Below are 15863 nucleotides of genomic sequence, written 5' to 3'. Positions count from 1 at the left end.
TTTAAGCAATGGAGAACATTATGATTGTTTACTGTACTTAGTTACTTACTTGATAGTTTTGAAAGCATTTCTAAACTTTATTGCTGCTGTACTCAACGTTGATCCATCGTCAGTATTAAGTTTAGGCCACATGTTGAATTTGCAGACAACAACAAGGATCAACTTTGTCCTCACGAATTAAGCAGTAGTAAAAAAGGAGAGGTCAGTTTATATTCCTCGTATTCCAATTTTCCCAGCTTATGAAGGCTTTTTATCAATTTGTTCTCAGAGATATTAAATCGAGAAATGGTCGAAAGAATGGTCGTAGAAATATGCAGTCAGGAATGAGACATCAGTTGAGAAATAATTCCTCTTAAATATTCCAAGACTTAATTGTGCCAAGAAGATTAAAGCTAATAGAGAAAATCCCGGTTGTATAACCTGTGTACCAAATGTTCACTAGACATTTTCTCTACAACGTGCACAATGAAGAAAATCTACCATGTCCTAATATCAAATCAATGAAAGAATAGTGCGCGCAGAACTAAAACAATGCAATGATATATCAAATCCACCAGATATTGCCTAGCATATCAATCGATTGCTTCCCGTAGTGAAATGTGAATGAAAAATGCTGAGAAGTTTGACCGAAGTATAGCGACTTTGTCCACAAAAAGAAACGGACGTTGTTTGGAGCAATAACCAATAAACCCATAAAACACGTTGCCCAGTTGTAAAACCAAAATAATTGCAATCTTATCTGAACTATTTCTGGTTATCACCATTTACATGGAATAGATCAAATAGAATGGGAGATTATGAAGGTGACAAATTTGTTGGTAGATCGTACGTAGAGAGAAGGGTTAATGAGGAACGAACGGATGAGGGATCAATATTGATTTTAGTGAAGGATACGAATTATACCAAGCACGATCTGATTAATGGTCGTTTCAACAACAGTAATTGAACATGAATAGGAAAACAAAACACATTAACTACTAACCCAGAGCATGCGCGGAATCGTATAAGGGGGTGTATGTATTGATATGATAAAAAGGAATCTAGGCAAATCAATGGTCCTAGAATCGACTTTCACGTATCCGATTTAGTATGATGCACAATACGAAGGGCCTTTTGTATATTTATCATCAACTATAAAGAACATTCACCTTACTTTTAAATACATTTGAATGTTATAAACCAAGATATTGGTAATGGTAAATATTTATTTTCGTTCACTTTAATGGATAAAATTTTTTTACAAATAATATGTTCAAATGGCATTTTATAATTATTAAACAGCGCATTAATTATCCTAAATCGGTGGCACAAAAGACGTTCTTTGCAAAGACCTTTCCGTGTAATCGGCGCCTAATTGACGTTGATATCAACTCTGAAATGTTTTGTTTGATTGATTAGAGGTGGGGTTTTCATAACCTGAATATCAAAATATTTTAAAGAGGAATTAAACTTTGATGATACATTAATATGATTTTTATGAAGGATAAACATGATAAAGATAAGAAGAATAGACTGCTTAAAATTCGAAAGAAATCTGACTATACAGGGATAAGAAGAATATATATATATATATATATATATATATATATATATATATATATATATATATATACATACACTCTTTGAAATTTCATCTAATGCAATCTTATGCATCACACATCAACTGCTCCTTACTGCATCAACACCTGTAAGTTCAAGTTGCACACACTTGATCAATGAAGAAATAATACCTCTTTACGAGGCTACCATCATTTTCAAGTCTAATCGCTCACGATGGCGGTCTCCTACACTGTAAAAACTGTGGTGTTAAAACTGACACCAATTTGTGTTAATAGAAGACCACACCCTGATGTGTTAAAATTACACCCTAGAGATTGAACATAACACCAAAGGGTGTAAATGTAACAACCAAATTTGTTGTAATAACACCTATAGGTGTAAAATTAACACCACCAATTTAACACCGGTGTAAAATAACTGGTGTGGTCCTCTATGTACATCGGTTAACACCACAGTTTTTGCTGTGTACTAACATTCCTCTAAACTATCATTATGAACGCTGTAGATTTTCTTCTTTTTTTCAATGCAGAATAAAAATATCGAGAGAAAAAAAATGTTAACTTCAATGCTTTATTACTTCACTTTACATTTCCAGTGTAAAACTACCACGGAATGTCTGTCCTCAGAGTATGTATCTGATAAACCTGCGTCACATAATCATATTTCGTTTACATTAATGTATTTTTAGAGCGGAAGGACCGGAAGAAATCCTACATGTATCGTATACGATCGCCAGGGCAATAGTTGCTGGACACGTGCATGGCTAATACGCCTATAGAAAGAAGCAACTGAGTTATTCCTGTAGTCATATTGGATTATTACTATGTCTACCGGTTATGTTTACCAGCATGACCAACGGTCTTAAACGGTGATCAGAATAAACAATCCAGATTAAAGCTTTGTCATAGGAGGGTTTCGCTGTTGCTCTGGACGCAAGTAGTCCTAAGACTTTGGTCAACAAAAAGGACAACACTGGTTAAAGTGAACAAGGGACAGAAAGGGATACATAAGAAAAGAAAAGAAGGAAGGAATACAATTATTAATCAAATGAAGGAATAAATACATATCGATATATATATGAAAAAAACCGAATTGATTGAAAATGAATTGATCAGTAAAGAAACAGAAAAATAAAGAAATGATAATTACGACTGTAACCTATGAAGACCCACAAAAATGTAGATCTATAGACAATAACCTAACCACATCAATATTATGTCTGCTGACCGACAAGCGATGAAGGCTTCTATCATAATACTGGCATGCTTATGTTCATAGCAGGGGAGGAAATCTCTCCCAAAAGGTAGGGGGGGGACAAAGGTCTGGAAAATTTGACAAGCAAAAAAAAAAAGGCTATTACCTAAAACTTAAGGTCATTTCGACGAAAACTCGTCCCAAAACGCACGTTTTATTCCAATTTTTAGTGACATATTTCTTAACATCACCAAAGGCCCAAAATAGTAGGGGGGACATTTGATATTGTGTCCTCCTGCTATTTTTAGTAGGGGGACACGCCCCCCTGTCCCCCTGGGATTTCCGCGCCCATGGTTCATAGTAAATTTTGTGAAATTTCATTCTACTTACGCCACAACCCCTGTACCAGTAGACGCCCATCTCTTCTTGGACTTCCCGGTTCCGCTGGGGGTCGGGCCGTTGGACTCGTCACCCCTATCTCCGGACTCTGCTGCCCGACGAGCACTCGCCCTTTCCTTCCTTCTCATGAACTCCAACGCTCCCATCAACATTTTGAAAAAATTGAATTCTTTTTATTGGTAAAATTAAAAGATGGCTTGTATCCGGGAGTGAGTGGAGTTCAGTTTGAACAGTTGTCAAGAAGTCAAAAAATCTCTCTCGATATGTTCTTTGCTTTGTGGAGAAATAATTCTTTTCAAGAAAGAGAATTAATGATGGAAAAGCAGGCCCAAGGTATCCTGGAATTGTTATTTCCGCGTTATTGAAAGCAATTCAGAACTCATTGGTACACGAATGCAAAAAAAATCAATGAAAGTCACTTTATAAAATGTCCATTGCGCATAATTGGCTTCAGTCAATTAACATGAAGTTTGCATCCATCTAGTGTGAAGAGTTACCATGGTTACGGATGAAAGCCAATGGCTCGTAATTCATGTATCTAGACTCATCACCTCTATACTTTATGAAAGTCTCTCAAGTTATTCGAGCGATTATTTTGTCCAAGATGCCTTATGAAGTATACAGATTGATGATCACACAAATCTGGATTTAACGAAAATTGGTAAACATGAGAAAGTATCAAGAATATTGTCAAAATCGCGAATGAATGATACCAATATTCAGGCTATTCTCTTTGATGAAATATACGTGTCCTCTTGAAAAGCGCTTTCGTCCTTCGAATGCTAAAACCAAAGTGAACCACTTAACAACTTTCACTATATTCAGTCACAAAAGAAAAAAAAGCAAACATAGTATGACGTCAGCTTCATTCTTAAGACGTTCACAAGTACACGACATCCATGAATTGCACAATCAGATAATTAACAACACAAGAGTAATTTAGTATTGAGCACTTTGTATCATATTGAGCTAAACAAAAAATCCATGATCATATTCTTACAATCTCCTAGTCCGACGTTAATGGGTATATGCATGGGTGAAATCAAGTGCATGGGCGAAATTATAACAATGCGACCTGTTTCATGAGAAAGTGTGAGACGATAAAATGAAGCAAGATAGCACTCGAATCGTCTCTGTCCCCAAGAGCCTTCATCTGCATCTTGACAAATAATGCGACAGAACATATCGAATCAAGTGTTTGTTTGTCATGTCAGCCATGTTTGTTTTGTCGTGCGAGTTTGGGCTTCTATTCTGAATAAAGCTTTCTTAAAATATCATTGATGTAAGATGTCATCCAAACCGATTGATTTTCTTACTTGTCTGGATTTCTTTAGAAGCAATTGACAGTGATTTCATTTCTTCAAAGTTCTCAGTAGATTTTCGTCAAAATATAGCAGGAAAGACAAATTGAGGAAAATTGGTCAAAATAAATATTATTCAACTTCTGAAATAAACCAAAAAGTAGACCTATGTTTATTATTGAATCTAAAAATGTAACAATTAAATTGATCCCTGATGTGGGTCCCTCGTCATTTTGTTGAATATATGCCAAACAGTACCCATTGCATTATAAATATAAACAATAAAATGGTCATGTCTTTCAAATAGCACACCCTTATAGGTGCTTAAAAATTATGAATTGACCAATGCTAAATTGGCCAAGTTATACATCAGCATTTAAGGAATAGATTCTTGAGGGTCCCCGTTTACTTCAACCAAATTGATCGATCAAGACAGTATATGTACAGTAGATAAAAAAAATTCCCGGTGGCATTTGAACCCCGAAGCTTGTGACATATTTTCCAGAGATATATCCACAATAATCATGGTATAGGCCACGTCACCTCTCAAAAATAGGCGGAAATCGCAGAATTATTATTTGATGTAAACCAAATAATAAATAAATAAAAACATGTAGTCAAGTCGCGATCGTTTATCCTCTTTCGTTTTTTTTTTCAAAGAGTATATTCTCAATGATAATTTTCTTTTCTAAACTGGTAGATAAAGAATTCAAAAGTATCGATCTCTTGTGTTTTAGGAAAATGGTTAGAATCCTCAACACCTGTTAAAACACGGTCAGTGGATGGGAAACTCAAACTCAAATGCAACTACTCGAAGAGAGCACTGTTCAATGAAGAGAAAGGTTCAGTCAATAAAGATGAGTGGTCTTGAGAACTGAAATAATCAGAAGGTAAACAGGAGCAAAGACTCCTTTCTCCAAGTTTAATGCAATTAACGATTTGCTGATGGAAACCACGTAAAAGCTTGGGTATTGTTGCTGAGTAACGTGAACAAAACTTATTCTTAGTCTAATATTGACAGAGAACGTTCCGGATTTAGGTGATCACTTTCTCAATTCTCAAACCAAACTACTATCCTATCCATCGTCCAATCCCAGCTACCTCTTCATTACTCCTCTCGTCCCTGCCCCCACCCTTGCTCTCTCATCACACCATGCATGTGAAGAGTTGCAAAAGGAGTTTAATCCACTTTTGGTGTTTTTCTGTAAATCAAGGTTTTTTATTCACCACTTTCCCTAGTCCATAACTTTTTCATTTTCATATGATGGTGCTACCTTAGATTAATGTGTTTAAAATCTAGCATTCAATATCGATTATTAAGAATTTCTTAAAATTAATTTGTCATGGATTTAGCTCCTTTTGGAATAAAACATTATTTAGTTGAATGTCCATTTTTGACCGTTTACTGACATGTTTGATATAGGAAAATGAACACGAAACACATAGATATTGCTAGAATACATTTTACATCATATTTGATGTTTATCCATTGAAATTTAAAAGATTTTTTTTAATCTTTTCTAATGACGGTGACTTTTCGATGTTGAGGGAGCTAAATGAAAAAGTATTCATAAAAATAGTAAAATTATTTTATTTTCATCGAAATTTGCACAGACGGTGTGAACTCGTATCCACAACATGTATCTAAAAAAATGAATACATAACTTTATAAAGTAGTAACATTAGCCAATTTTGAATGACCCGGTAGTGGATTTAGCTCCTTTTTGGAATGAAACTGTTTTGGATTCAGCTCCTTTTGGCCCTTGCATTCATTTTTATACCAATCTTTCCAATTTTTTTTTCAAATGCGAAGTGGGGATTCCATGTCTGAAATACATATTATCAAAACATCAATCTCGGTCAAAACCGGATTTATATAGTCCCTTTTGGAATCAAGCTCTTCATATAGCGTACCCGAAATGAGAGAGAGAGAGGGGGGGGGGGGGGCAGGGGTATATACCCCGACGATGTTCGAAATAAAGGAAAGATGACAGAAATAGTGGAAATGGGAAAAGAGATATAAATGATTAATGGAAGGGGAAAGGAACAAAATATGCAAGTAGATAAACAAAATGAAAAGAAAACAAAAAAGGAGAAAAAGGAAAGAAAGAAGAAATACTTTCTGAAAATTATGTCAACTCTCTATCACAAAATTAGGTTTTTATTATTTTGTATAGCTCACTTCGCTTTCTATTCCTGTTTTGGTTCTATGCCCGGCTGTAAGAAACAAGTTAATCTATTACGTCATACACACTCCCATACCCTATGAAATATTTTCATAGATTTGGTAAAGAGGAATTTGATTAAAATTATAGTTTCAGTAACTATACTGTACCACTGTATAGTTGTATACTAGTAGTTGGTTGTCAAACTTGCCTCACGTGGCACGGGGACCCCTGCTATATTGCTACCTCATAATCCCCCTCTCTGTATGATATTTTATGCTGTGAGCGCGAAGTGCATGCGAGATTATAGATTTATCATACTGACAGCAAATGATCCGTTTATTGTTTGACATATTGGAAAATTAATTGTTATGCGGATACGTTTGTCAGTAAATAAAATCAACCGAAATGCAATTAGGCTCACAAAATTGGGGGCGGGGCCCGGCCTATTGTGTTCTGCACTGTTCCTCATCCTTATTTATTTACTAGTATTTATTTTTGGTGGCGTGCCCCCCCCCCCCCCGGTGTGACGCCCACGGTTTCTTCCGAGAATTCGGGTAAAAAGTCGGCCCATATGAGTCATCCCAACGTGAGATATATTGGAAAACACTTAACATAGTGTGTAATGATCTGCATCATGTATATGCTTTATAGAAATTAAGGTATGACCAAAATCAAGTTTTCTCGAATGACACTTAGAAAAACAACAACAAAAAAAACAACAACAACAAAAATGCTAATCAAAAACTCAGACAGATAGAAATATAAATGAATTAATTATTTTGAACTCGATAAATACGCCTATATGATCTATAATATATGATCTAAATATGATCTATTTATAGATTAGTACATCACTACTATTCTTAGTCATATCTCCTCGCCTCTGTTTCACAGTTTAAGTCTAATGGGGTGTTGCAAGAAACTTGTGATTAATTGCAAGTCTATTTTTGGTCCCTATAAATCAATCATATGTTTTGCAATTAATTGCGAATTTATAGTGATTGATTGCTAATCTGCTCCTTGAAACAAGAAATGTAATCTGATTTGCTATGCTAACATTGATCTGTCAGTTGTAAAATTGCAATAGAATACTTGCAATTGATCAAAAACACTGTCTTGCAACACCCCCTGGCCCTAAGCGGGGCCCTAAGTCATCAAAAGGCAAAAGTGGGATCAAAATTATTTGTATTTTTCTTCACGTACCGGTACGTACTACGTAGACCTACGTCACCGGCCTTCAAACATAGAACGACGAACAGTCATGGCGGCGTCTGCGGAGTTACCACCCGTCCCCATTATCTTGAAATCTATTCGACCTTATATGGCTGTAGCCAAGGAACTTGATGCCAGGGATCCCATAGTTTCATATTTTTGTAAGTAACGTTGCGATTTAGTACATTTACACGTTAAATTGTAGTAATGGTGCTCATTAATAACGATGATATGAAATTGAATTACGTTCAGTGATTGTGTGGTCCCTCGTATTGGAATCGGTGTCAGATGAAGCTTTGAAACATGTCGACTCGGATCGCACATAAAAAAAAATCGAAAGTTAGGGGCATTGGGACCTCAATAACGTTGAAAAAAAAGCTCTCAGAGTAGTCAGAATTTCAAGCATCACTTTAAAAATCCACATATATTTTGATCTAATCAAAATTTTTATCATAGAAATCATAAAAATCTATAACTTGGAAAAATAGAACAAACTGCCCAGAAATGTGCATGTTTTTACTTGTCTTAAGCCCGGGTCTTAAGCTTTAGTTTTCTGCAATATTTCTTGTCTATTCAAAAAATGAATTTGGCATCAATATTTGTTTGAATTTATTTGTCTATTTTTACTTGCAATGGCCAATGTTTATTTTCTCATAAAGTCATATCTCAATATTATATTTCGTAAAATCTTGAAAGAAATGTATCGACTTCCTATGTTTGTACCCGCCATTCATCCTACAAACGAGGTTATATAGCCAATATAAGGCCTTCACTTCGACATAGCACATTGCGCATTCAGAAGTCTATGCGTGTGAGCTAAAAAATTGCGACACACCTCATGCGATATGCAATACAGAAGTTGTAGCGGCTATTCGCTCCCGCATTACACTCGGACCCCATGTTGAATGGAGGCCTGCCAGCATCATATCAGCTTGATTTTTTCTTCTTTGATTGGTTATTTTGAGGATATGATCCTAAATTTGCGAGAATGTTCTACCTGGGCATTGTGGCGTGTGCCTGTAATCCAAGCTGTGGGGAAGTTACAAATTGATGCAGAGGTTCGAGCCCTGGTCATGTCTTTCGGATGGTGACGTTAAAGGTCGGTCCCAGACGTAAATAATCGTATCTGATTGATACACGTCTGACAAAACTCAAATACACACATACAAATACAATTCTACAAATGTGCCACCCCGTATATACACTCATTCAATGAACAAGGTTATGATATAACCTTTTTCTCAGTTAAATCTCCATCAACCATGATGATAATGATAATAGGCGTTCATATAGCGCCATCTATCTAGAAATATTCTATTCCAAGGCGCGTTGTTACAGAGCTGCCAAGTACTGATTTTCAGTATTTAGTACTGAAAAGTGAGAAAAATACTGATAGTTTAATGAAAAATACTGATTTCTGAAGTTTCATCTTTATGTGTTGTCCTATGGTATTTTTTTAAAATACTGATTTCCTCACCGAAATACTAATTTTCAACTTAAAAGTACTTTTTCCGGTTGGCAGCTCTGTTATTATTACAACAGCTTTAGCTCGAGCTGCCTTTCAGTGAATGCATTCAAGGAATTAATCCTGCCAGGTACCCATTCACCTCACCTGGGTTGAGTGCAGCACAATGTGGATAAATTTCTTGCTGAAGGAAATTACACCATGGCTGGCGTTATGCTTTGTCTTGGGATTCAATTGTTATGTCTCTCTGTTTTATTCAGGTCGTCGCTATGCCATGGAAGAATCAGTCAAGGTGAAAGACCGGTCTCCCGAAGTAACACAATTTCAGTTTGCCCTGATGGATCATCTAGAAATTGTAAGTGTGTTTCTCTTGGCTTTGTTTAAAATTATTAATTAAGAGAGTCAAAAGGGGCCTAAGCTTTCGATCCTAGCAGAATCTTCTTCGGAGGCAAAATGGTCATTTTGCCTCCGAAGAAGATTCTGCTAGGATCGATTTTGCCTCTGAAGAAGATTCTGCTAGGATCAAAAGCTTAGGCCCCTTTTGACTCTCTTATTTACTCCATTGGCTTTTTTTGAGATAAGCAGTTTTCAGCAGCTTCTTTTTGCCATTAAAATTATTAATTGATAAAAAACTCAATTAGAATTACATGTACTTATTTCTTAAAGACTTTCTTTTTGGATGATTGAATTATTTATTTGTCTTTATTCTCCTCATTTAAAAAGGTATGACATAAGATAAAACTGTGCATGTAAATACATATTACACGACAACTAGAAAACAACTTCATGCACTTGTCTAATTGGGTGTTGCAAGAAAATATTTGCGATCAATTGCAAATATTCTGTTGCAATTTTACAACTGATAGTTCTACGTTAGCTGTAGGAAAATCAGATTAAACTTCTTGTTTCAAGGAGCAGATTAGCAATCAGTCACTAAGTTGCAATAAATTGCAAGACATGATTGATTTAGGGACCAAAAATCGACTTGCAATTGATCGCAAGTTTCTTGCAAAACCCCATAAGTCATAGGCAAACATTAAAACAATGTTCAAGGCCTAATTGACCTAATCCTAATTGACCTAATCCTAATTGACCTAATTGAATCTTCATGAAAATCTCTGTTATGAACATGTTGATGATTGATGAAGTCAAATGCTGTAATTGAAGTGAAATATTTCAGTTGTGGCTAACAGGTAGAACTTTGTAATACATATAATATTCAGTAATAGTACATCAATGCTGTAACATTGTATAGGTCTCCTAAATTAAAATAATAATAATAATGTGGTTCTTATAATGGTGCATATCACATTATGTCATAACGTCCCCAAGCACTTCCAAAGGACTTTGATATTATTACCCTGGCCTTAGCCCTGCAGCCTTTTATAGTGGGGTGGCATTTCAAGGAATAAATTCCTGCCAGGTACCCATTCACCTCACCTGGGTTGAGTGCAGCACAATGTGGATGAATTTCTTGCTAAAGGAATTAAGGCCATGGCTGGGATTTGAACCCACGACCCTCTGTTTTAAAGTCAGAAGACTAATTCAGACCAAACGGGGAGCCATAATAGACATAACAGATAAGATTATACTGCTTGTGAGGCTCAACTCCTACTTGCATTCTATCAATTGAATTTCACTTAACTCTAGTTAATCTCTAATTCTTTCATGTTTTTCTCAAATACATAGAAAAAGAAGGAGTTAGTTGCCTCTTCTCAACCGGAAGTACTGTCGAGTGATATTGTTGCGTCGGCTCACATCGAGGAATATGCTTTGAAGTTGTTTGGGTATGCCGACACTGAAGATAGAAAAGCAGTCTTTAATAAGTAAGGGCTTTTGCTATTTTACTGCTTATATATTTGAAATACTATGGATTGATTGATTTGAATCATTCATTTTCCACATTCACAAACTTTATCTCCAAGTATCGGTGATTCCAAACATGTCGTACGGGACATTTCATCAACAATTTCTAGTCTCTTTAGCTGAATGCTCAAGAGCAATGAAATTTTCTTTTGTGTCAATGATAAAGTTGTACTGGGTAGTCATGTGAAAAACTGATAACCAACAAAAAAAATGTTTGATTATGGGAAAAAAATTGTGTTGTACAGGACTCATAAATGTCATGTACGACATGCAACATTTTCATCGCTATGGATGGACAACATAATTTTTTAAATGACTACCCAGTAGTACAGTACTTTATTATTACCACAAAACAAATTGAAGTTCCTTTTGTTTGGACAGCAAGTTGAAAAGTGTTTTGATGATGACTGATTTTTCGAGCATGGAATCGCCGGTATTATATTGAATATAAACTGCAAAATATTGTTTTTATATTTGTATATACAGTACTTGTGCATGTTTTTATGCGAATGAAGAGAAAATTGAATTGAATATTCATACAGAGTAAGATGATACTACATTGAGCATGATTCATTCACCATTATACACAGGCCTGTTATACATGTAAATACTATCTTTTCCCTATCATTTAAATGAGTGAAAAGATTACTTTTATTTTTTCTTTCATAAAAGATTCATTGTAGACATATTTTAAATCAATGTCTTAAAAAGTAGTATTTTTTTCCGTTTTAATTTCATCGAATTATTTTTCCATGGTCAAAGCTTCTTTAATCTTTGGTTAAATTTGTAGACATTTTTCTACTCATGAATTGTGAAACTCTCAATGCTGCAATATTTGAATGGTGGTTGTTTTTTTTTTTTTCTGCAGGCGTGTTGTGAAATCCTTCCATACAGCAAGCGTTCTTTTTGACGTTATGCAGTCGTTTGGACCGTTAACTGAAGAGGTAAGCTGTAACCATCAAGTCTTTAATTGTTGATCCTTTTCATGACAAGAGTGGTAGCTCTGCATCAATCGCTCAATCACTTTATTTCATGTTTGTAAAAATGATAAGTAAATATATTAATATTCTTTTTCTTAAATGAGTTAAGTTTTTTTTTTATTTAATTAATCGTGACCATGAATAATTGCAAATACTTATGCTTATCACTGAAATCTTCAGATTGCACAGGCCAGAAAATATGCAAAGTGGAAGGTAGTTTACATTCATGGATGTCTAAAGAAAGGAGAGACTCCGATCCCTGGACCAGCAGGAGGACAAGAAGGTATGTATCAATTTATCTATTCAACTCCATTCACTTTAGTTTATTTGACTTGGTTCATACTAAATCTATTCAACTCTGTTTAACTCTTTGTTTGTTCAACTCTGTTCACTCTTAGTCTATTCAACTAGGTTCATACTAAATCAATTCAACTCTGCTCATTCTGACTCTGTTCACTCAGCTTATACTATCTATTCAACTCAATTCACTCTTAGTCTGTTCAACTCGGTTAATGCTAAATCTATTCAACTCGATTCACTCTTAGTCTATTTAAATCTTTTCAGCTTGGTTCACTTAAGTCTATTCAACTCGGCTTTATAGTTTTTTTTAATGCTATTTTAACTATATTCAGTTTACAAGTGTTTTGTGAATGAGCTGAGAGAACAGTTATGCATTCAATGTGGAATGTCAAGGGCCCATACAATTTGTATGTATCTTGTGATTCCTTAGATCTCACTCGTCACATTTTAATGATGTTATTCTATTTTTCACTTTCAAGCAGAAGGAGCAGAAGGAGGTGCATCCTTACCTCCTCCTTCAAGTCTCCAACCGGGCCCTCCAGCTCCAGCCCCACAGCAACCAGGCTACCCACCGGCAGGGGCGTATCCACCTGGAGCTTACCCTCCACCTACCGGTGGTCCCGCTGCTGCTTACCCTCCAACCCAACCACCATCAGTCAACCAGCTAGCACCAGGGGTACCCCCAGGTCAACACGCACCCCCATCAACCCCAGACCAGGGGGGTGGATACCAGGCCGGTATGCCGGGACCAAGTGCAAGTACATCAGGTTAGAATATCACATCCAGTAAAACATGTCATGTGCAAGGTCAATTTCATGTAGTAGCTGGAAAGTTGCCTAGATAAATTCTCTACTTAATCATAAGGCAGACTTTAAAAAATGCACAAAGTTATTGTACAAAATCACATTTTAGAGGCAATAATACATTTATTATCCCCCTGTCCTTGTATGGTTGCTGGGGTTTGTTGGTGTGATGTGTTGTTATGATAATTTGCATGGTTTGTATGACTGGTGTGTAGAAACTACCTTGTTCAAGTTCGTATTAAGTTCTTATATTTTTTTTTCTCTGTTAATATCTATTTTTTATACATGTATGTATTGTGATGTTTTTTATACTTGAGAGTAATAAGCAAATGAACTAACCTGAGCTAAGTTGGGGTAACAGGATAAAGCCCATTGTATTCAGACGATGGACTATTCAAAATAATTGGCTAGGGTCAGTCAGTCATCCAGGTTTTGAAACCAGTTTAGTCCCCAACTACGGGGGTGGCTGAATTCACTTTGCACTCACAGAGATCATTATTGTACAAAATCATATTATTAGGGGCAATAATACATTTATTATTTCCCTTCCTCGTATGATTTGCCGGTGTTTGTTGATGTGATGTGTTGTTAGGATGGACTATTTAAATAATTTGGTTAGTGTCAGTCAGTCATCAAGGTTTAGTCCCCCACTACGGGATTGACTGAAATTTCCATGAAATCACCTTCACTTTACTCTAGACAGTGTATCCTCCTTCCTCAACTAACCCTCCTACTCTCCTCCACCACTTGCTTCTTCCATGTCTTCTTTGGTCGCCCCCTTCCCCTCTGACCAGCCACCTCAAACTCAAGTGCCTTCTCAAAACATGATCCTCTCCAACATATACCCATGCCAACGTACTCTGTTAGCCTTTGGCATCTGATCTTAAGTCTCTTCCAAATCCAAATTCTGTATCTAGTAAAATACACTAGCTTTAAGCTAGTGGTCGTGAATAAGAAATTGAACAAATGTACGTTTAAGTAATTAGCCTCTACTCTTGCATTAGTCCATGATCAAAACCCATGACAGCAAGCACAAATGTAGGGCATTTTACTAAACATGCACTCTGTATCCGAAAGCTTGGAACATTCCAAGTGCCTATGCCAAATGAACCACACCTAGCCACAAAACAGGAATTTGAAATACAATCCATAGTCTAAATTTAAACCCTTATTTGTGATTTCCACCCACATGGGAGTGAAGTTTCTCCATTTCTCATAAAATCTTGACAACTTTAAACATCCTTTGCATTCACAAGCAATGATTTTGATAAATAAAAAATTTGATTCACAATCATTAAGAGTGCATTTGGTGAATTATTAGAATAAATGTTGCAGTCCTTAGCAAAGGGCACTTGCACAAGGGTTAAACTTGGGTTGCAGAAATCTAGATTTTTGAAGAATTGTTGTTCATTCTGAAATTATCATTCTCCACTCTCAAGTGACTCTCTTCTTTCTCTAAATTCTTGGCAGATGCATGTGAGGTGTCACCTGCAGTCTCAGACAAGGCCCAGAAATTCTGTAAATTTGCCGTCAGCGCCCTCCAATACGACGACGTTCCCACAGCAATAGAGAACTTGGAAAAGGCATTGAGATTACTTCAAACTGGTAAAGAATAAGAGATGGACTTTTACATGGCATTCATTCTATGAAGCATTGAATATGTTGTGAACGGATCAACTCTTGTAGGAGTTGGATATTAATTGTGACATGACTAAGGATCGTTCACATTTGATGGAACGGGCAGCTCCTTTATGTACTGCAAAAATAGCATTTTGGAAAGAAGATCACTTAGTTGCCATGGTGATTGTTTTGATTAATACTTACTACTAGAATATTATTTATTGCCTCTTCAATTTTAAACATAGAAGGTAGGTCGTCTTAACAATCATTGTGGCTTGTAAATTAGCAGCTAGCAATATTATGAAATGTATGAATTTTTAGCCCATTAACAATCATTTCCCTCGGGAACCCTCACACGCAGGTCTTCCAATAGGGAAATGATTAATTTCAGTAGGTCAAGTTCATACAGCAGTAGAAAACATAGAAAGGGCATTGAGATAATTCTTTTAACTGGTGAAGAATAGGAGATGAATTTGAAATTACTTTTCATTTAAGAAGAATTATATTTTTTGTGATTTAGTGGGGGGGGGATGAGGAGACTTGAATACGAAGCATCATATTGTTGGGTGCTGATAAAACTTTTACATTTATGTGGATAGCTCAGCTAAATCTCTACATGATATTTTCCTATTGGAAATGGGAGAATCTTTTTAGATATATGAAGTTGCCACCATTTATTGCCATAGATCTAAAATACATTTTTTTCTGAGCTGTTTCCTTAAGCAAAAATAAAATTGAGAATTGAGACATTGAATGCCCTTCAACCAGTTTGATTAGTCAAACTATAGTTGAAATTATTGTAGATTAATATCATTAGTTAGCTTTGTGTAAGGCTTATCATTCCGTATGATATCTCTTTGGAGAAAATATGTGATGTTAAAGTGGCAGTCATTTTAGGTACTGCCTATTGCTTTGAGTCTCTCAGCAATTTCCTTCACCAACTTTATAATAATAATAATTGCAGTAATAGCACCATCTATCTAAAAATAATGAAA

At 35.8% G+C, this 15863-nt stretch overlaps 1 protein-coding gene across 2 annotated transcripts; it reads left to right on the top strand.

Moving 5' to 3' along the window:
* Positions 1-7871: 7871 nt before the first annotated feature.
* Positions 7872-15524, top strand: LOC121413467 (vacuolar protein sorting-associated protein VTA1 homolog). 2 transcript variants are annotated; one of them, XM_041606287.1, is made up of 7 exons: positions 7872-7995; positions 9560-9654; positions 10989-11125; positions 12034-12109; positions 12326-12428; positions 12925-13212; positions 14719-15524. In XM_041606287.1, exons 1-7 carry the CDS (start codon positions 7884-7886, stop codon positions 14862-14864), a joined length of 957 nt encoding a protein of 318 aa, XP_041462221.1. In that variant the 5' UTR covers positions 7872-7883; the 3' UTR covers positions 14865-15524. The 2 variants fall into 2 exon arrangements, with proteins under 2 accessions (XP_041462221.1, XP_041462222.1); XM_041606288.1 differs by having other exon boundaries at positions 12928-13212; positions 14719-15523.
* The last annotated feature ends 339 nt before the right edge of the window (positions 15525-15863 follow it).

Source organism: Lytechinus variegatus, chromosome 4 (genome assembly GCF_018143015.1).
Source record: "Lytechinus variegatus isolate NC3 chromosome 4, Lvar_3.0, whole genome shotgun sequence".
Taxonomy (NCBI): domain Eukaryota; kingdom Metazoa; phylum Echinodermata; class Echinoidea; order Temnopleuroida; family Toxopneustidae; genus Lytechinus; species Lytechinus variegatus.
Note: the sequence above shows the minus strand (reverse complement) of the source record. Positions and strands in the feature narration are given on the sequence as shown.

Coding starts and splice junctions, on each gene's coding strand:
- LOC121413467 (XM_041606287.1), top strand. CDS start 7,884: ATGGCGGCGTCTGCGGAGTTACCACCCGTCCCCATTATCTTGAAATCT. Junction 9,655..10,988: donor TGATGGATCATCTAGAAATT/GTAAGTGTGTTT, acceptor TCAAATACATAG/AAAAAGAAGGAGTTAGTTGC. Junction 11,126..12,033: donor AGAAAAGCAGTCTTTAATAA/GTAAGGGCTTTT, acceptor TTTTTTCTGCAG/GCGTGTTGTGAAATCCTTCC.